At 35.7% G+C, this 20095-nt stretch overlaps 3 protein-coding genes and 1 long non-coding RNA gene across 4 annotated transcripts; 3 read left to right on the forward strand and 1 right to left on the reverse strand.

Moving 5' to 3' along the window:
• The first annotated feature begins 1372 nt into the window (after nucleotides 1-1372).
• LOC145580880 (uncharacterized) lies at nucleotides 1373-2801 on the forward strand. Its single transcript, XR_014099598.1, has 2 exons — nucleotides 1373-1571; nucleotides 1747-2801. It is a non-coding gene; the product is annotated as an uncharacterized LOC145580880 (long non-coding RNA).
• A 4838-nt stretch (nucleotides 2802-7639) lies between these two features.
• LOC145580884 (uncharacterized) lies at nucleotides 7640-9829 on the forward strand. Its single transcript, XM_081637969.1, has 2 exons — nucleotides 7640-8376; nucleotides 8575-9829. The coding sequence occupies exons 1-2, from the start codon at nucleotides 7651-7653 to the stop codon at nucleotides 9292-9294; spliced, it is 1446 nt and encodes a 481-aa protein (XP_081494095.1). The 5' UTR covers nucleotides 7640-7650; the 3' UTR covers nucleotides 9295-9829.
• A 1560-nt stretch (nucleotides 9830-11389) lies between these two features.
• LOC145594117 (uncharacterized) lies at nucleotides 11390-15115 on the forward strand. The gene is made up of 5 exons (XM_081650456.1): nucleotides 11390-11709; nucleotides 13301-13562; nucleotides 13876-14072; nucleotides 14155-14342; nucleotides 14558-15115. Exons 1-5 carry the CDS (start codon nucleotides 11612-11614, stop codon nucleotides 14842-14844), a joined length of 1032 nt encoding a protein of 343 aa, XP_081506582.1. The 5' UTR covers nucleotides 11390-11611; the 3' UTR covers nucleotides 14845-15115.
• A 70-nt stretch (nucleotides 15116-15185) lies between these two features.
• Nucleotides 15186-16077, reverse strand: LOC145594125 (rhodanese-like domain-containing protein 10). The gene is made up of 2 exons (XM_081650463.1): nucleotides 15548-16077; nucleotides 15186-15412 (listed from the first exon to the last, which is right to left on the reverse strand). The coding sequence occupies exons 1-2, from the start codon at nucleotides 15988-15990 to the stop codon at nucleotides 15214-15216; spliced, it is 642 nt and encodes a 213-aa protein (XP_081506589.1). The 5' UTR covers nucleotides 15991-16077; the 3' UTR covers nucleotides 15186-15213.
• Between the last annotated feature and the right edge of the window lie 4018 nt (nucleotides 16078-20095).

Below are 20095 nucleotides of genomic sequence, written 5' to 3' on the forward strand. Positions count from 1 at the left end.
TTCTTATTGGTCAAGATTTAAAGAATTATGTGGGATATTTCCTAGTTATGCTCTAAAAGATTTTGAACAATCTATCACATTGAAAGCCAATACTCAAAATGTATGCATAAAACTACTAAAAGGTTTTATCAAGGAGCAAAAAAGGAGTTTACACTTGGGTTTGGTTCAAATAGCTATTAGGCCATTACTAAAAAATGGATATTTAAGAGCTCCTATAAAAGTTTGTCTTAGAGATGCTAGATTTTCAAACTTCCAGGAATCCTTGTTAGCACTTGTAGATACAAATCTATCTCAAGGCTCTTTTTATTTTAACTGTTATCCGGATGTATTCTTTTATTTGAGCGATGCCGAGTTATCTGTGGATGCCCTTACTTTACATGTGTTGATGGGTGATATTGATGTAGTATTGTCATACAGGGTAGTATGTGAGGTGATGGAACATCCACGGTACAAATTTTCAAGCCGGACTTCAGGACAAACTGAATATTTTCAACCGATTACTGGGACTCCAAAGACGACTAAATGGAATCAGGTGCATATTCCGGATTATTGGGTTTTTCCCACCGTACCGTAGGGTTAAGCTAGCTAGCAGAGATATCATATCGGACTTGAGTTGAGGCGCTTCGAGGAGGCCGTGTGATGACTGATAAGGTTTCCATCAACTAGAGAAGCAGATCAGAAAGTTTATATTCAGTTTGTGACTTTCAATACTGTTTTGAGTAGCCAAGCATGTTGTATTAGTCTTTTTTCAGATGTATAATAACATTAACAACACTATGCTAATAGAACAATAATAGTGTTTTTATCACACACTACATTTTAGCTACACATAAAAAAAAAATGTTTATTATTTTCTACTAGTTCATTTATAATTATCTGTCTATTACTCTATTTTAAATCGTTTAATTTCTTTCCTTTCAATTTGAATAAAATTAAATGAATTCATCACTATTCCTTTCTCCTCTTTATTTTTGTCTTGGATCAAATTCAGATGTGCTTATATCATACATTATACTCATCACTTTTCTCCAATGTAAGTATGACCTCATTAGCATCCAGTAGAGTGACGTTCTCTGGAATTTCGCCGAGTGACGTACCACGCAGAGGTCTACATCCTTGACCCTGGTTCATCCATCCACTTCAGAAAAAAGACTACCTCTCTCTTTTAGTAAGTGCTAATGTGCTATGTTAAAGAAAGGAGTAGACTTTAGGAAGACCTTATGACAAGGACATAAGAAATGCGAAGGTAACTACAATGGTAGGAAACAAGATAAAATTGAGCCTTTTTTGTCTAAAAGAAAACCACTAAAAGAATGCAAGGACAATGATTAAAAGTTAAATTATTTTTTTATTAGTAATTGATTACCATGTAGTTGCTTGGAAATAAACATAGAAAAATTCTGTAGGAGGAAAAATCTAGAATGTAAAAGCCTCATGTTTTTCTACTATAAATATATTTTAACATCACTAAGGCAAACATAGGAAGCAACAAGGTTTCTACAAAAGCTAAGTGTGTGAAATTTCTGCCTTTGATATCTCTGAAAATTTTGTCAAGCAGCGGGTGCAAATTGGTAAGTACTATCCTTCGGATTTGTTTATCATGATTCTAAATCAAATTACTCTATCAACGTGACAATAAATTTTAGACAGGGTGACAAAATTGTAAACAATCCGGTTTGTTACTCTTGTTTTATATCTTATGTATTTACTAGTAAAATATAAGTTCTAAAGTTTGATTATTTTCAGAGTAGGTCAATGGCTACTAAACATGCAAATGAAGAGGAAGGCTCCCAGATTAAGAAAAACCTTGATGGCTGGAAGTTTCCGAAAATCCCCATTGATCAAGTGTACAAGAAAAAAGTACTTAGGATTTTTCCAAGCTATGCTGTAAGAGATTATGAAAAAACAATCACACTGAAAGCAGCTAACCAAAATATATCAGCTAAATTACTTTCAAGAGATTTTCTAAAAGGCTTCATAAAGAAGCAACATAGTTTTATGCACTTGGGTTTGGTCCAAATATCTATCAAGCCACTGATGAGAGACGGCTTAGAAGCTCCAATAACCGTGTGTCTTAGAGACGCGAGGCACTCTAGCTTTAAGAACTCTTTGTTAGCACTTGTGGAAGCAAATCTGTCTCAGGGTCCAATCTATTTTAATTGTTTCCCTAGCTTTTCGGTATCTTTGGCCGATGCTTCTTCATTGGATGTCCTTACCCTAAATGTCAAGTCTGGAGGGATACCTCTGGCATTGACATACAGGGTAGTGTGTAAGGCAATGACTGATTTAAGCTCTGAGGCACTTAAGCAGCCAGTTTTGGGAGAAACAACTTATTTTCTTCCGGGTTCTGAGACTGGAAGCACAACAAACTGGGATAAGGTTCTAGTCCCTGAGTCGTGGACTTGTGAACCAGAGCCTGAAGCACATAATGCACATGTATTCCAGACGACCCTTCCAGACGGCCGTGTGATGGTTAGGTTCCCGTCAACTAGAGAAGCAGATGAAGATGAGTAGTGATGAGAAGGATGGAAAAACTATTCATTACTGCCCTTAAGCTCCTTCAGTTCTGTATTGTTTTGAGTAGCCAGTCATTAGTAATTTAGTAGTATTAGTTGGTAGTAGTTTGTTTTTATTACAAGTAATTGAGGCCTAGCATGTGTTTTAAGCCACATCATGTGTTAAGACATACTCCGTAGAAGTATAATAATTCTGTTATACATGTATCTATAATGTTCCTGACAACCTGTTATTGTCAAAAGATTAGAGGCAATACATGTCAAGCTATTAGTTTGTACTATGTACACTGATAATTTCTTCAACGTCCCTTTAAGTCTGTCCCAATATTCTTTGAACTGCTTCTCTAGCTGATGGAAACCTCATTACACGGCCATCTAGAATCGTCTTGACTGAATTCCCATTCTCTATGCCAAAGATGGATTTTAGATATAAGACATTAATCCTTACATAAAATGTTTTCATTGAAAATCCCTTTTTAGATATATATAATTATGTTTAACAAGGCCCTTTTTTTTTAGCTGAGCTAAACTGAACTTAATACTCCATAGATTATTATGGTCTTAACAGATTAGTATCATAGTAAGTCCAAAAGAGGAGGGCCTAAGACCCATCCTTGGCTATTTCAATGCAAGCCTTTTTAAGTAATTCCAATGCATCCCGTCAAAAAGAAAATTTTCCAATGCAAGCTTAATGCTTTTAGGAAGGAAATTTAGGAGGGAAATTGTGATTTTGTAGACTTTCGATACAAACCCAAGAGAAAGAGTGTTATTACGGATTATTTTCCAATGCAATTGCCACAATTCCAAAAAAAAAAAAAACTTTTAAGTTTAATATGGGTGGGATTTTGAAGAGCTTGGGAGGAAGAAAAAAACATCAATTTATCATAAATCAAGTAAATACCATCAATCTTCTCAACCATTTGATGCACCACCCAAATCAACCAATTACCATTAAAGCTTACTTTGATTTCTTACTCCAATTTCATCTATAAATAGGGCCAAGTTCAAGCCAATTTCATGCCAATCCAATTGCAATCTTACCCATAAGATTTCAGCAATTAACACCCAAAGAAAGCCTCCCACCCCACTCCAAGCCTGCCAAGACCACAACCTCCCTGGCTGACCTCCCGTGAAACTGAATCAAATTACTCTATCAACGTGACAATATATTCTAAGCTGAGTTAGTAAATTTAAAAACTTCGGCTTTTGTATTCTTATTTCTATATCTTTGTGCATGTATATATTGATGTAGTATTCTTTCTAATATGTTAATAAATTTCAGGGCACATCAATGGCTACTAAGCCTGCAAATGAACAAGAAGGTAGTTCCCAGATAAAAAAAAACCTTGATGGTTGGAGATTTCCGAAAATCCCCATTGATCAATTGTACAAGAAAAAAAATGCTTAGGATTTTTCCTAGCTATGCTGTAAAAGATCATGAAGAAACTATAACACTGAAAGCTGCTAGCCAAAATGTATCACTTAAAATGATTTCTAGTGAATTCCTAGAAGGCTTCATAAAGTCTAAACATAGGAATTTGCACTTGGGTTGCTTCAGAAAGTCTCGACATAGGTATTTGCACTTGGGTTTGGTCCAAATATCTATCAAGCCATTAATGAGAGACGGCTTAGAAGCTCCAATAATCGTGTCTCTTAGAGACGCGAGACATTCTAACTTCCACAACTCTTTGTTAGCACTTGCGGAAGCAAATCTGTCTCAGGGTCCAATCTATTTTAATTGCTTCCCTAGCTTTTCAGTTTCTTTGGCCGATGCTTCTTCATTCGAAGCCCTCACCTTAAATGTCATGACTGGAGGAATACCCCTGGCATTGACATACAGGGTAGTGTGCAAGGCAATGCCGGATTTAAGCTCTGAATCACTAAAGGAACCGGTCTTAGGAGAAACAACTTATTTTCTTCCAGGTGCTGGGACTCGAGGCACAACTGAATGGGATGAAGTGCAAGTTCCAGAGTCGTGGACTCATAAACCAGAGCCTAAAGCAAAGAATAATGCACATATATTCCAGACTCTTCCAGACGGCCGTGTGAAGTTTAGGTTCCCATCAACTAGACAAGCAGATGAGGATGAGTAGTGATGAGAAGGATGAAACAACTTAGAATTACTGCCCTTAAACTCCTTCAGATTCTGTTTTATGACTTATGAGTAGCAAGCATTAGTATAAGTTGGTTTTAGTTTGCTTTTGTTAAATTCCAGTCCCTTGTATTTGACTACTTGTTGACGCCTAGCATGTGTTAATAAATAATAAGACATAATGTAGACTTCTGGTATGTATCAATATATATAATGTTCCTTTTGTTGTCAAAAGGTGAAAGACAATAATATAATGTCTAACTGTTGTTTTACGGCATACATAAACTTTCTGATCTATATCTGTCCCTTTAAGTTTGTCCCGGTTTTCTTTTTGTTGGTATCAATACACTTGTGAAGAGGCTGAAGACACAATACTCTATATTTCTTCTTGTTGATCTTGTCACAGAGTATTAGACAAGAACTAGTATGAACCTGTATATATAATTGTCAGATTTTTTTATAAATAACTAATACTATGAGTCTAATCACTGTGATATAAAGTTATATACACACATTATATACTACGTAAATTCATTTCCTCTCAACTTCCTCCAATTGTGTGAACTGTACGAAGAATCTAGTTGAATCTAGCTGAGTGACGTACTGCACTATAAACGTCTACGGTCTACCACATTACTATAAACATCTACCTCATTGAACCCGAGCCACTTAGGTTAGGTTATAGCCTAGAGAGAAATTTCCAGATTTCTGTGAACATTTATTTGAAAAACATAATCAACCCTGACTGACTCACTCCTTCTAGAAAGGACTAAGCTTAATTTAAAATCTTACATATGAAGAAAAAGATCGAGAAGACTTAAAAGGAAGACCTATGACAAAGACTCTCAGAAATTTCATGGGTCTTTCTACAATGGTATTGGTAGGGACATAAGATAAGATCAATTCCTATTTTTCTAATTAAAATTAATGAAAATATGCTAAGAACAATTATTGAGAGCTATAGACTTATACGGAGTAGTAAATTGCCATGATACCCATGTAGTTACAAGGAGAAAATATCTGGAGTATAGTAGTCCCCTGTTTATAATTGTTCTTAATAATAAGGCAAGCAGTAGAAGATGACATTAAAGTTTTAAAAAAAACAGCTTGTGTGTGTGTGTGTGTGTGTGAATTTTCAACCCGAGTACATGTATTAAGTAGTATGTTTTGTTATTGAATTTCAGGGCAGTTCACTGGCTATCAAGCGTGCCAGTGAAAGAGGAAAGTGACTCTCAAACCATAACAAACCTAGATGATTGGAAATATCCTAAGGTTCCTGTCAATGAAGTGTATGATATTAGTAATAACATAATTATGAATTCAGAGTTACTTAATGGCCCTTCTCTTTGGTCACGAGCTAAGAAAATATTTAGGATTTTTCCAAACTATACTGTAAAAGATTTCGAAAAAACCATCACATTGAAAGCCAATAACAGCAATGTAACCCTGAAACCACTAAAAGGGGTTATGAAGATGAAAATAGATACATGCACTTGGGTCTAGTCCAAATAGCTATCAAGCCACTACTGAATGATAGGTTACACTTAGAAGCTCCAATCATCGTGTGCCTTAGAGATGCTGGGAACCTCGACTTCCATAGATCTTTGTTAGCACTTGTGGAATCAAATGTATCTCAGGGTCCTTTCTATTTTAATTGCTGCCCTGATTATTCGATTTATTGGGGCGACGATCTTTCTTTGACTGAGGATCTTCTTACCATAAATGTCATGACAAGTGGGATACCTTTGGCATTGACATACAGAGTAGTGTATAAGGTAACAAAGGGTGTAATGTTTGATTTCACAAGACGGACTGGGAGAGAAACAACTTATTATCAGCCAACTACAGGGACCTTAAGCACGACTAATTGGGATGAGGTGCAAATTCCGGATTCGTGGAAAACCAGAGACTGAAGCAAAAGAATGGGAATGTACTTAAGCCGCTTGCAGGAGTTTTCTTCTTTTCCACCAGCTAGAGGAGTTTAATACAATTATTAGGAAGTACGAAGTACTTTTTTGTGATAACGTTGTTGTGTTTATTTGAAGGATATGGTATTTGTTGGTATTGTAGCATGGCCAGCATTTCTTTTAATAAGTGAGCTTTGGCCTTAGGACTTAATCCGTCCAAACACTCGAACTGTGACACTTAGGCTTGTGTTCACCATACAATTATGTATGGATTGTACAAGTCTGTAAGATAGTCCATGCTACTGTATGCTATTGTGTGTGTGCGCGCGCGTCACAAGCCATCCACGAAATCATCTTAGATGAAGAATTGTGTCATTTTGTGTACCAATGAATGTTATACCATCTTTATTGATAGATTTTATTACTATGATTAACTACCTTTCTGACTTCTACACTATTTATTTGACTGCTTATGATTTATACGCAAGTAAATATAAACATAATCATGTAAAATCTTAAGTATCCTTTTGATAAATATTATCATAAAGTTTTTCTTAAAAAACAAATTTGACTTATAAAAGCTATAAATGATTTCAGTTATGCATTAACAAGAGTAAAAAAGAATTGAGGAAGTAAATGGTAAGGACGCACACAAAAGTCAGGACAACTGATTTTTAGTCATCCCGGTTGCTTCTAGCAGAGCGACGATAACAGTTATCTGGCAAGCATCAGTTGAGTAACGCACTGAATAATTGAAGAATGAAGAAAAGTCTTCCTTCTTTTACAAACTCACTTACTAAAAAGAAATATTAGATTAAGACCTTTTAAAGTTTCTAAATATATAACTAATTAAACAATTACAAGGACAATAATTGGGATTATCTTTACTTTAAAATATAGCGTAGACGCGTAGTTGGTGACAAAGAAAAAGATAATTATGTAATATAAAGTTAAAAAATCTTCTATGATATTGTACGTTTCTATGATCTCTCTGAAAATTTTGACAAACAATACGTAAGGTTCTTAATTACTTCAATTTGTTTATTGCTGCTTATTTTCTTCTTTTTTCAAAGCATTTTATGTATGTATCAGTAGAGTACGATATATTCTGTTATAGATTTTCAGAGGAATATCAATGGCTAATAAGCTAGCTAAAGCAGAGGGAGGTAGCTTCCGATTCAAAAAGAAACTCAACAATTGGAAATTTCCGACGATCCCTATTGGTGAAGTGTACAAGGATAATTTATTTCAGATTTTTCCGAGCTATGCTGTCAAAGATTTTGAAGAGACCATCACACTGAACGGTGATTGTAACCCGAATGTATCCTTTGAATTACTTTCTAGCAACTTCCAAAAGAGCTTCATTAAGAAGCATCATAGGTTTATGCACTTAGGTTTGGTCCAAATAGCTGTGAAGCCACTAATAAGAGATGGCTTAGGAACTCCAGTAGCAGTGTGCCTTAGAGATACTAGGCACCTTGACTTCCAGAACTCTTTATTAGCACTTGTAGAATCTGATCTATCTGAGGGTCCATTCTATTTTAACTGTTACCCGAGTTTTTCGTTTTCTTTGGCTGATGTTTCTTCATTTGAAATCATGATTTTGAAGAGTAGGACACCTTTGGCATTGACATACAGGGTAGTGTGTAAAGCAATGTTGGACTTAAGCCCAGAGGCACTGAAGGAGCCGATTTTGGGTGAGACAGCTTATTTTCAGCCGGCTACTGGAACAAATGGCACAACAAAATGGGAAGAGTATGAGTCAAAAGTCCATGAATCTTTTTCAGCTGATAAACAGGAGTCTGAAGCACAAGATGGGATTGCACTCGAAACACTTCCAGATGGCCCTGACCTTCAACAGGTAACCAAGTTTAATTCAGCTAAGGCCAAATAGTAATGCTAATAATGTCATTTTATGTTTAGCAACGGAAAAATTAAGTACTTAATATAGTGTTATGTATATGAATTTCCTTTAGAAATTAAGTTCTTAAGTCTATAAATTATGTACTACAGATGTAGTACATTATACTCAGTATCCTGTTATATCCTTAAATTTCAGGGCAGATCAATGGCTATTAAGCTTGTTAATGAAGGAGGAGAAAACTCACCAATCAAAATGCACTTAGATGATTGGAAATACCCTAAGATACCCATCAATGAAGTGTACAATCATAGTCATGATAAAATTGTATCCGTTTATGGGTATGGTCCCTCTTTTTGGTCAAAAGCTAAAAAAAAACTGAGTGTTTTTCCAAGCTCTGTAGTAAAAGATTTTGAAAAAACAATCACACTGAAAGCAAGTGATCAGAATGTATCCCTTAGATTACTAAAAGGTTTTAACAAGTTTCTTAACAATGGGTACGTGCATTTCGGTCTGGTCCAAATAGCTATCAAGCCACTGATGAGTGATGGGTTAGGAGATCCAGTAATAGTGTGTCTTACAGATGCTAGGGTCGTTGAGTTCGAGCAGTCTTTGTTATCAGTAGTGCAATCAGATTTATCTCATGGTCCTTTCTATTTTGATTGCTGCCCCGGTTATACAATTCCTTGGAAAGATCGTGAGATCCTTACCTTAAATGTTATGACCAGTGGAATACCTTTGGCATTAACATACAGGGTAGTGTGTAAGGCATCGACAGATATAACCTTAGATGTAAGGGGGTCGATTAGGAGAGAAACAACTTATTTTCAACCCATGTCCACTACTGGGACTGAAAGTACTACTAAATGGGATGAGGTGCAGTTTCCAGAGTCGTGGACTAATGTGAAAACTAATTAGGAGAGAAGCGACTTACTTTCAACCCATGTCTACTAATGGGACTGAAAGTACTACTAAATGGGATGAGGTGCAATTTCCAGAGTCGTGGACTAATGTGTAATTAGGAGAGAAACAACTTATTTTCAGCCCATGTCTACTACTGGGACTGAAAGTACTACTAAATGGGACGAGGTGCAATTTCCAGAGTCGTGGACTAGAGGCTTAAGCAAAAGATGGGAGTATACATAAGACACTACCAAACGGCCGTGTCATATTGAGATTTACAGAAACAGATGATGATGAGGAGTATTGAGAAGATGGCAGATTCTTCACTGTTGACCTTAAGCTCTAAGGTACATTGCATTTTAAGGGTTTCTGCTAAAGTTTGAATTACAGTCTGTAATATCTCTGAGTATTCTGTAAAGTTTAATGCAAAATCATTTTTTGTTTTTTACGCATGTATTTCAAAGGATTGTTTTAGACTATATATATAAGTGTATAAATGAAATTATTTGCGTTTTCAGTTGATTAAAACTCACTGCGTCTCATATGGAAATTTGTAGTACAGAGATGCCACAATGGAAAACAGAACAGGCAGCCAAATACAATCAGTATAAAGATTGATCTTTCACGCCACAATTTAATTTTAAATAAGCTTGTTCTCAGCACGAACCAACTTATGTGTTGAAAAGTTTAAAGATTAATAGTATAATCAACAATCTTGAAAGAAAAAAGACTTAATACAGTGATCAGATAATATAGTTTGAAAATTTTTGCACATAAAGTTACCTGGAGACTGCAAAGACAAATTGACCAGCTCATATTGGCATTTTATCGAACACCTGGTGTGCATCTGGTAATTTTGGGTGATAACTTCTTGAATTGGTAAGAATTTCCAGGAGGATTGCTTGGCACAGGTGAATTTCAATCCTAGTGCTGAACTACAATCTTCTTCAGTGTTATCAATCGTTAATTTGTGGGTTATATAATTTTATATGTGTAATGTACAATTGTACCTAAAGAATGAAATTCTGGACAAAGTTCTCAAAATATGCACAGAACTACAAAAATTAGGATATAAATTTGATGGAAGAGATAAAGAAATCAATGATGAGCCACTGGATTCAAAATTAGGATATTAAATTTTCAGGTCCTTAGTTCATCATCAAGTGGCATGATGTTCTAGGGCAACGCAAGGATGACTAATTAAGCAATAGTCAAACTATAAATCAAAGAAAAACTATTACTCCTATTGGTACGGAGTACCATTTTTTTTTTAACCACCTTTCAATTGACTTGAGCATCAATCAATAATCCGTTACTTTTATTTAAGGCAAAAAATAACCCATTATTTCACCTATAGACCATACTCAACTTCTCGATACTCTGATAAAATAATTTTTAAATTGAGGCACCTTAGCCCCTTATCTAAGAGTTAGGTCTCGCATTTTAGTTTGAGACATTGAACTAAGGGTCTGTTCTCATAGACTGAACTTAGCTAAACATAACTGAACTGAACTGAACTGAATATTTTATAAGAGAAGGAAATTAGGAGTTGAACTGAACTGAAAATAAACGTATGAGAACAGACCCTAATTTATTAACTTTAAATAGGATCATAAAAAGGTTAATCAAGTTTGATTTTGATTTATTAATTTTATGAAAACATACTTGCACTTAATGAGTTGGGTTATATAAGTGAGGCGGGTTCACAAAGAGTTAATTTAATTAGAAGATTTAACTTGTTTTACCATTCACTGGCTTAACCAAGTTTGATATTAATTTATTAATTTTATGATAAAAAAATATAAAATAAAAAACATACTTGCACTTAATGGGTTGAGTTACATAAGTGTGGTGGTCACACCGATCCAATTTATTTGAAAGCTCGACTCGGTTTCACCATTCACTAGCTTGATCTATCCTAGGCTAGGCTAACCCAACCCATTGACCACTTTTTAGGCTTTAGCAAGACTTATGGTCTTATAGATATACACACATGTAAGATGTAACAATTTAACTCTTATTATTCTCTCTTTATCAAAGTGGTAAAAGTCTAGGAGAGAATAAACACAAAGCATCCCACACAAAACGAAGCGCATGTTAAGACGGGCCATCTAGGAAGGTGGCATGCCATAGAATTGCACAAATAAATCTCACTGAGTAAAAAATAACAACAATTTCTTCACTCCACTTCTCCAACCTTTTCTTTTTCATAAACTTCTACAAATATATACAGTATTAAATTTTCAGAAATATTTTTCAATTCAATTTATCATTTGTTTGAACTTTGCAAAATCTTTGAAACTTAAAATTTTCAATCTTGAAGGAATTGAAAATGGCTCTGTTTGTTGGGTCAGTGTTCTTGTTTGCATCTTTGATGTTTCTGAGTAGAGGCATTCTTGCTATTTCTGGAGATTGTGATCCTATTTACAAGTATGTAAGTTGTTATAATTTAATCTTTTTTATAATTGGTTGTGATCCTATAGAACTTAATCGTTGTTTATTGGAGTTTGATCTTATTATTTTGTGGGTTGTTTTAATTTTGTCAATTATGGTGGGATTTGATTGGATTGGATTAGATTGTTTTTATTTGGTTGGTGTTTGCATGTTTCTTGTTTGGTTGGTTCCCATTAAATTAAATTAAAAGATAATTATTAAAATATATTTGAAAGAACAAAATGAAGGAGTTTAAAAAACTACAAGTATTTAATTATTTTGAATTAAAAAGTTTGAATCATAAATAAAAAAAATTATTGTTGTGAAATTTGGTAGGTATGGTCCACTTTGAAGAAGGAATGTGACCATGTAACACTAAAACAGGACTAGTCAATAGATTGTGCTTTGAGAAAAAAAAAAAAAAAAACAAATTTTCATTTAAATCTGGTTCATTTAATGATGTTCAATTCTTCATGTGTTGAAGGTGATTGTGATGAGCTATTGAAGTTTAGTTTGGATCAGTGTTTGATGTGCACCATCTTTTTCAATTCATTAACTCTTAGTTCCTTTTCATTTTATTTTATTTTTTTCATTTATTATTTGGGTTGTTTGATTTATAATTTGGTTCTTGGCATTGTGTTTAATGTGGTAAATTGTTAATTCACTTAATTGTAAAGGATACCCACGGAAAATAATTTATTTCTTTGCATTGCTTTTGGAATTTGGTAAGTTTCCCTTAAGGTAGTTCACTATGATTTGCTTTTTGATTTGTGCTTAAAGATAATAACTAGTGACCTACACTAATTTTGTTTGTTTTTTGAATTGAGTGATTGGTTAGCTGATACTTAGGCCCTGTTTGGTTTGATGTAAAAGGTTTTCATGGAAAATGAATTTTCCATTTTTTCCCATTTTCCTTTGTTTGGTTTGTTAAGGAGTGGAAAACAATTTTTCAAGGGTGGAAAATTCCAACCTTAATGATGGAAAACATTTTCCTTCCAAAAACAAGGGAAGCCACATTTTTCTCTCTCCTCTTTACCTCTTTTTTTACTTCCCTCTCATTCATCCTTACATTTCCACTCTTATTTTTTATTTTTCTTGGACTTTTCTTGTATGCAACCAAACAAAGGAAAACTAATTTGCAATTGTGCTTTTCTTTGAAAATATGTTTTCCATGAAAACTAATTTTCCATTGAAAATGTTTTACATTAAACCAAACGGGGCCTTAATGCAACTTATGTATGATCCGAAATGCTTCTGGCTCTCTATGGCGTTGGAGTATGTGTGTCAAATCAGTTAAAGATTAACCAATTTAGACATTATAGTTGTATATATACTAGGCTGATGTAACAAATTTAGCAATTTGTGGAATGGTTCAGGCAAAAATTGAGCTTGTTAAGCAGGTATTTTAAAATGTGTTGGGAGATGATGCCGTAAGTAACACTATTACAGGAAGACGGGAGCAATACTTGCTTAGATTTATACATTGGCTTGTTTAGACTTTTGTGACATAATTAGTCTTCTCATACTCTTCATGTCTTCCCTTTTCTCTCTTATATGGAAATATGTAACTGTTTTGCTTCCCTGACAGAACTTGTGTAGAGCAATGTCAGAAGACTGGATGCATTCAGAATAAATGCTTCAACAACTGTGGAGTCTCCCCTGACAATAAAACTGTTGAAGGCCCATGGTATCTCCAAGAACCACTTTACCTCCGGTGGAAACAGTGGGACTGTCGCAGTGATTGCAGGTACCATTGTATGCTTTCAAGGGAGGAAGAGAGAGCAAAACTAGGAGACAAACCCATCAAGTATCATAATAAGTGGCCATTTCACCGTGTTTTTGGCATTCAGGTTCTTCCTTCTCTAACTGTATCATTTACATAGTAGTAAATGAGAAATGTTACATAGTTGTGTTAGTATCCCACATGGCTATGGTTGCATGTTTTTGGTAGTGGTTTGGATGGCTGTGGTGGTAATATAACTTATGGTACGTAAATACATATATTGGTTAGGTTGTGACACTGGTTGAGATGTGCATAACTTGGTACCTTCTGGTGATTGGCTCTTCATTGTTCCTGCCTAACTTATGCTATGAAAGGAAGGGTGTATAAACTCAAATCCTAGTCTTAGTTCAAGTATTAATAAATGTAATGTGTGAGTGCAGGAACCTGTTTCTGTCGCTCTCTCGCTGCTTAATCTTGGCCTGATATTTCATGGATGGGTGTCATTCTTTATCCTTCTCTACTACAAGTTGCCATTGAAGCCAAATGGGAAATGTTATTACGAATACACTGGTTTATGGCTTGTATATGCAATCTTATCCATGAACTCCTGGTTTTGGAGTGCTGTTTTCCATGGCAGGTACAGTGATTTGATTTCTACTACTTCCATTCATAATCTATTTCTGTCATTGTTTTATTATTGAAGCTTCTGATATCTGCAGATACGTGGAATTAACAGAGAACTTGTACTATTCTTCAAGAGTGGCACTTCTTGGGTTTTCACTCATTATATCCATAATTCGATCTCTAGATGTTACAGTTGAGGCTGCCAGAGTGATGGTTGCTGCTCCACTTATTGCATTTGTGACTACTCACATACTCTTTATCAACCTGGTAGAACTTGATTATGGTGAGTCTAAACAACACATATCTGTGAGTCTAAGCTACATTGTGGTTTTTCTTTTACACCTTGAAATTATATGGAATATAGTTCTGGAAAATAGAAGATCCTGAGAGGGTCAGTAATTAACCATTGCATCATAATATTGTTCTTGGTTATCTATTATGACAATTTCACAACTCCGTATTTGTGTACATCTTTAAAGTAAATTTAAAACGTTGCAGGCCTAAACATGGTGGTGATGGTTGTAATAGCTACAGCCCAGCTCCTTTTCTGGGCAATCTGTGCCATTCGTTCCCATCAGCCATCACGCTGGAAGCTGTTGGTCGTGGTTGTCGGGGGAGGCATTTCGTTACTTCTGGAGATAATCGACTTTTCTCCATACAAGGGGTTTATCGATGCACATGCCTTCTGGAAAGCCATTTCTGTACCTCTCACTTACATCTTGTGGAGCTTCGTCTGTGATGATGCTGAGTTCACTACATCTACTCTGATCAAGAAAGCAAAATAGCATCACCTATAGCCGAATATCACAGTATGTTTTCGCGGCAAAAACCCTTGTACATTTCATTCATTCTTTGCTCATTCTTTTGACATTCCTCCAGATTTTATACTTAAGGGTAATACTGAAATACTACTGCCAAACTGAACTGCTCACTGCTGGCGTGCTGGCTATAAAAGCTAAATTGGCATAGCCTTCCACTTCAGGCACTACATTTTGTGGATTTTGATTTTTGACCGAAGTTTGTCATGTTAGCAATTTTAATTGTACATTTCATTTTAGATCTTTTAAAACTGTTGTTTGGATGTCAGTCACACAAGATCAGTATGCAGAGGTTGTAGCAGAGTAAATCAGGACAATATTGAACTCATTAATAACTCAATTAGCAGTGTCAGCTGCTTGTAATAGAGTAAGCAGTTTAAGAAAATAGTATGATACACCGCCAATGGTGGCGTATTGCAACTTCTCATCTCCTTCAACTAGAAAATCACCATCCTTAGCTCGAGTAAATCCTCCAGCCAACCATCCCAAGTTCTTGTATCCCACTTCATGCAGCTTTGAAACCGCCACTGTAGACCTGTTAGTTCCACATTGTTGCAGTGAAACGAATTAGGCACACGTACTATTCAGGCTAATTACCAAACAGACAAGTAATAGAGGCAAACACTGCTTCATAAAAACAACAATATGATCAAAGATTTGAACTCTTTACCTTAGCCCCTCACCACAGGCAACAAGGAGCATGGCATCCTTGTCAGGAACAATCCGTTGAACCTGTGACACAAACTCCGAATTGATGGTAGTGAACTTCTGACCAGTCCATAAGCCAATGTACCCCAAATGAACCCATTTCTTGAGTAAGGTAATAAGGGAGTTGTCCGTGTCCTTGATAAAGAGCGGAACATGCAGTGAACCAGACACTCGCGCTTTCTCTCTTTCCCATTCAGGCCTCACATCCAAGAGCTTCAACCCATCAGATTTCAAGGCAATGGCTGCTTCTTTCGGAGGGATCGCTCTAACGATCCCTGACTCTATCAGTTGCTTTCCGGATTTTCCACCTCCTATTGATGCATTTATTCGTAAACTGAAGCTGTTAGTGTGTTTTTTGTCAAGTTTCAGGGCTAATGACTGGAAATTCAAGTTTAATGTTGCCATTTTCTAAAACTTAAGCTCTATCCTACCCTCCTTATCTGAAACTAATTCTAAGGTCAGTTTTGTACTACATTATTTGATGTTATGGGACCATGCATGGTCCATGATCAACTTAAAACGACGTAGCTTTCCTATTTTCACCCTTATATCTTTTTTTTTTTAAAAATCTCTTACATAGTAATTGGTCCTTGACAAATTAAGGAGTACTGTAATAGATTTTACCCAAATAGAAGAATCAAATGTGTAAAAGAACATCAACTATATTATTGATGTTTCACTCGTGAGGAAATGGGCCCACCATTTACAATAACAAGAATTGAAGGGCCAAAACCAATGAAGAGGACACCAACATGTCCAACAATAACAACAACCTGCCAATTATTTAGTTCTACTTAATTCATTTACTCTAATAATAGCAATTTTGTAAATGATTATATAACTTTGGTAATTATATAATGAACACTAAAGTACGAATTTATTACCAAGGGAACCCAAAATCAAAATTATGATTCATGTTTTCTTGTTGTGTTGTGGTAGGATACTACTATACTAGGATTTACTTACCTCCATCTCTATTACCATAAAAGAATGTCATATGTTTGACTTTTTATGTTTCAATTAGTGATTCATACAAGCAAAAAAAGCACTAGTCATTCCTTAAATATTGCAATTTTGACACTTTTGATGAGTTCATATATTCTCGTTTACCATATATTGTGATTTGTACATTCAAAAAATATTGTGGTGTGTTGTCTTACTAAATTCATCTTGATTTATATTTCAATATTTGTAAAACATCAATTTTTTTTTATTTTTTTTTTGGGAAATTCTCTTTGGTGAACTCCAATTTTTTAGTTTTCTAAGTGGTAAACATTCTTAAATTTTATTATCAATGGTAAACCTGAATTTTTTATATTAAACTAACTATAACATTAATGACAAATTTGAACTAAATATTTAACCATAGTTAGGAAAATATTTAATCATAGTTAGGTTTTTTTTTTAATATTAATAGTAACCACCTAGCCACTTGACCTAAGCCCTAGCCACATGACCCATCAACCTAACCACCTGACCCACCCACCTAACCCCTTGACCTAAGCCCTAGCCACCTGACCCACCAACCTAGCCACTTGACCCACCCACCTAACCCAACCGCCTAGCCACCTCACCCACTCGCCTAGCCAGTAGCCACCTGACCCACCCACTTAGCCACTTGACCCGCCCACTTAGCTACCTGAGCCACCGTCTAGCCACCTGACCCACCGTCGGCGTCCAACCCTCAACCTCGCCGGAATTAATTCTTTTTTTTTTTAGAAAAAAAACCAACCCCTTTTCCCCACCCACCTAGCCAGCCACCTTACCCCCTCCCCTAGGTCGGCCGGTGTCTAGTTCCCCACCACAAGCGACGACGCCCCCACCCCTTCCGAACCTCTTGTAAATTGAAACACCAAAAATACCCTAACCCGTTTAGGGTTTTGAAACTAAACCCAGAAAACAGGTTTGAGTTTTCATCTGGTTTTGGGTGCCGTTTAAGGTTTCTGGGGCACGTGAAAAGGGGAAAGGAGTCGTCGGGGAAGGGGGGCGATTTTCCAGGTGGTTAGCGAACGACGGTGGGCGTTGGGGGTGCGAAAAGGAGAGGATGGTGACGGGGAAACGGGTTTGGGTTTTAGGAGAGAGTGGAGGCCGGTGTCGAGGTGGAGGAGAGGGAGGCGGTATAGGTCGCCGGCGCTAGGGGGAGAATCGCCAGCGCGGGAGGGTCGCCGGTTTTCGGCTGCCGAGAAAGGGCTGGGTTGGGGGAGGGGGCTGGCAGTGGGTTGGGGGAGGGGTTGGGTTTTTTTTTTTAATTTTAATATAATAAAAAAAATAAATAAATAAAAAAAAAAAAAAAAAAAAAAAAAAAAAAAAACTAACTATAGTTAAGGAAATAACACTTATCAATGGTAAACAATAATTTAGGTTTACCATTGATAATAAAATTTAAGATTGTTTACCACTTTGAAAACTAAAAAGTTGGAGTTCACCAAAGAGAATTTCCCTTTTTTTTTAAAGTAAAGATATTTAACATTTATAAAGTGTTTTGGCCTAAGAAGCTTAATCCGAATAATATGTGTATATAGTTCCGAGAACGAGTTCGATTTAATTTGTTAATATCAAATTCTTACCAATATTGGCAGTATATGAGTATATATTAATATAGCTATAGAACCTATGGTTTGTCATCAGAACTCATCACGTCAAATTATAGATTATTTATGAATTTAAGGATGCAATTTGTACTTATTATATACTTCGGCAATTTCTACTGTTAAATCGGTTGAAATCTTTGAATCGTTCCTTTCATATATACTTCTATATTCAACAAGAACTAAACCTTTGAAATTCTAGAAGAATAAGAATCATTCTTGCAAGTGATTAGATTCAGTCACTATAGTCTGCCTAATTAAATAAATTGGTTTATTGTTGTACAAGTATGTTCCAACATCTTCTATTGATCTTAAACATTAGTGTTTATATACATACGTACTCCTATTGTTAACATATGAACTCCTTAAAACTCATTTTATAAGTCAAAACACTCAAATTGATAATTCTTCAATGCTAACAAATAAACCAAATAGTTCCTATACAAGTTCAGTTCAATTCATCTCCAATAAGTTCAGTTCTTATCTTAATTTCCTTCTCTTACAAAATATTCAGTTTAGTCAATCAGAACAGGCCCGAAATAGTACACTACGGAGTATTAGCTTAGTATATTGAACATAAGTCAAAACAACGCTAGTATGTTTTATGCATTGTTTGGTTAAATTTCCATCTCATTAAAGATCAGCACTCTCTATTATACTTCTTAACACTCACTTTCCTTCTTAATTTCACTGTTTATCTTCAGTAATTATGTCAATAAAACAGTATTTTGCTAATCTTAAAACGGTGTGTTATTGCAGTTTAAGTATGGAGTACTACTAGAATCTCAATCATGCTCAGATTAATCGATCCAAATTATAAAGGGGGTGTCAAATACCGCCATCCAAAATTATCAAAACCGCCAACATTTAGTGTGAATGGACAATTAAGTCCTTAGTACTTCACTACTATCTTCCCTCTTGCCATCAATCACTAATAACACCTTGACACCACCACCCTAATTGACGACTAACACCACCACCACCCCCACCACACTGACCGGCGACGATCACCACCGCACTAGCGACCCACTACCTTCCCTCCCTTTTTTTATTTTAAAATTTCAGATTATTTTCAGGCAATCGCGGTAACCAAAGCCCAAAATCAATTACCGTGTATGGTAAACGGAGCCCAAAATCGGTTATCGTGCAATCGTGCATGGTAACCGGAGCCCAAAACCGGTTAGCGTGCATGGTAACCGGTTTTGGGCTCCGGTTATCATAGAATCGATTAAGGTGCACGGTAACCGGTTTTGGGCTCCTGTTACCACGGTTGCCTAAAATAAAATAAAAAACCACCACCTTCACGCCGACCAGGGAAGGTGGTGGGTTGTCATAGAGGGAGGTGTGGTGGGTCGTCGGTCAAAAGGGGTTGTGATCGCCGGTTCGAAGGGGTTGTGGGTTGCCGGAAGGATGAAGGGATGGTGAAGTAGTAAGGGTATGATTGTCCATTCACACCAAATGTTGGCGGTGGTGATCATTTTTGTTGGCGGTGTTTAGCAATTCACAATGCTACCTCAAATATAATATACAACTTTAAAAAAATTTATATCTCATAAATAAACCCTGAAGTTACACATAATGATTAACAAAGGTAGGTTAAAGTATTAATCAGATACAAACAAATTACTACCTAGAAAAAGAAAAACACGAAGTGTTTCCATGAAACCAATCAGTAAAGTCGCCTCTTTTAATGGCAACTTACTATTTTTAACTGCAAAGTAGGCAAGTAGCAGTAAAATTCGTCCTGTTGTCGTGGCCAACGTAGGAATATAAAATTACTACTTCCACGAATTCAGTACTCCGTATAATTTAATGATATAAAAAGTGCAAATAATTAAGCATTTTTTTTTTGTTTTTTTTTTTTTTTGAAGGAAAATTAAGCATTGTTTAATTATAAACAAATTGACAATGTGTAATTAATA

Source organism: Chenopodium album, chromosome 2 (assembly GCF_948465745.1).
Source record: "Chenopodium album chromosome 2, dcCheAlbu1.1, whole genome shotgun sequence".
Taxonomy (NCBI): Eukaryota; Viridiplantae; Streptophyta; class Magnoliopsida; order Caryophyllales; family Amaranthaceae; genus Chenopodium; species Chenopodium album.

What these genes read in the sequence shown, in the direction of transcription:
- LOC145594117 (XM_081650456.1), top strand. Translation starts at nt 11,612, where the DNA reads ATGGCTCTGTTTGTTGGGTCAGTGTTCTTGTTTGCATCTTTGATGTTT. An exon ending in AGTGCTGTTTTCCATGGCAG is followed by an intron (nt 14,073 to 14,154) that starts GTACAGTGATTT and finishes TGATATCTGCAG; the next exon opens with ATACGTGGAATTAACAGAGA. An exon ending in CCTGGTAGAACTTGATTATG is followed by an intron (nt 14,343 to 14,557) that starts GTGAGTCTAAAC and finishes AAAACGTTGCAG; the next exon opens with GCCTAAACATGGTGGTGATG.
- LOC145594125 (XM_081650463.1), bottom strand. Translation starts at nt 15,990, where the DNA reads ATGGCAACATTAAACTTGAATTTCCAGTCATTAGCCCTGAAACTTGAC. An exon ending in GCCTGTGGTGAGGGGCTAAG is followed by an intron (nt 15,413 to 15,547) that starts GTAAAGAGTTCA and finishes TGGAACTAACAG; the next exon opens with GTCTACAGTGGCGGTTTCAA.
- LOC145580884 (XM_081637969.1), top strand. Translation starts at nt 7,651, where the DNA reads ATGGCTAATAAGCTAGCTAAAGCAGAGGGAGGTAGCTTCCGATTCAAA. An exon ending in ATGGCCCTGACCTTCAACAG is followed by an intron (nt 8,377 to 8,574) that starts GTAACCAAGTTT and finishes CTTAAATTTCAG; the next exon opens with GGCAGATCAATGGCTATTAA.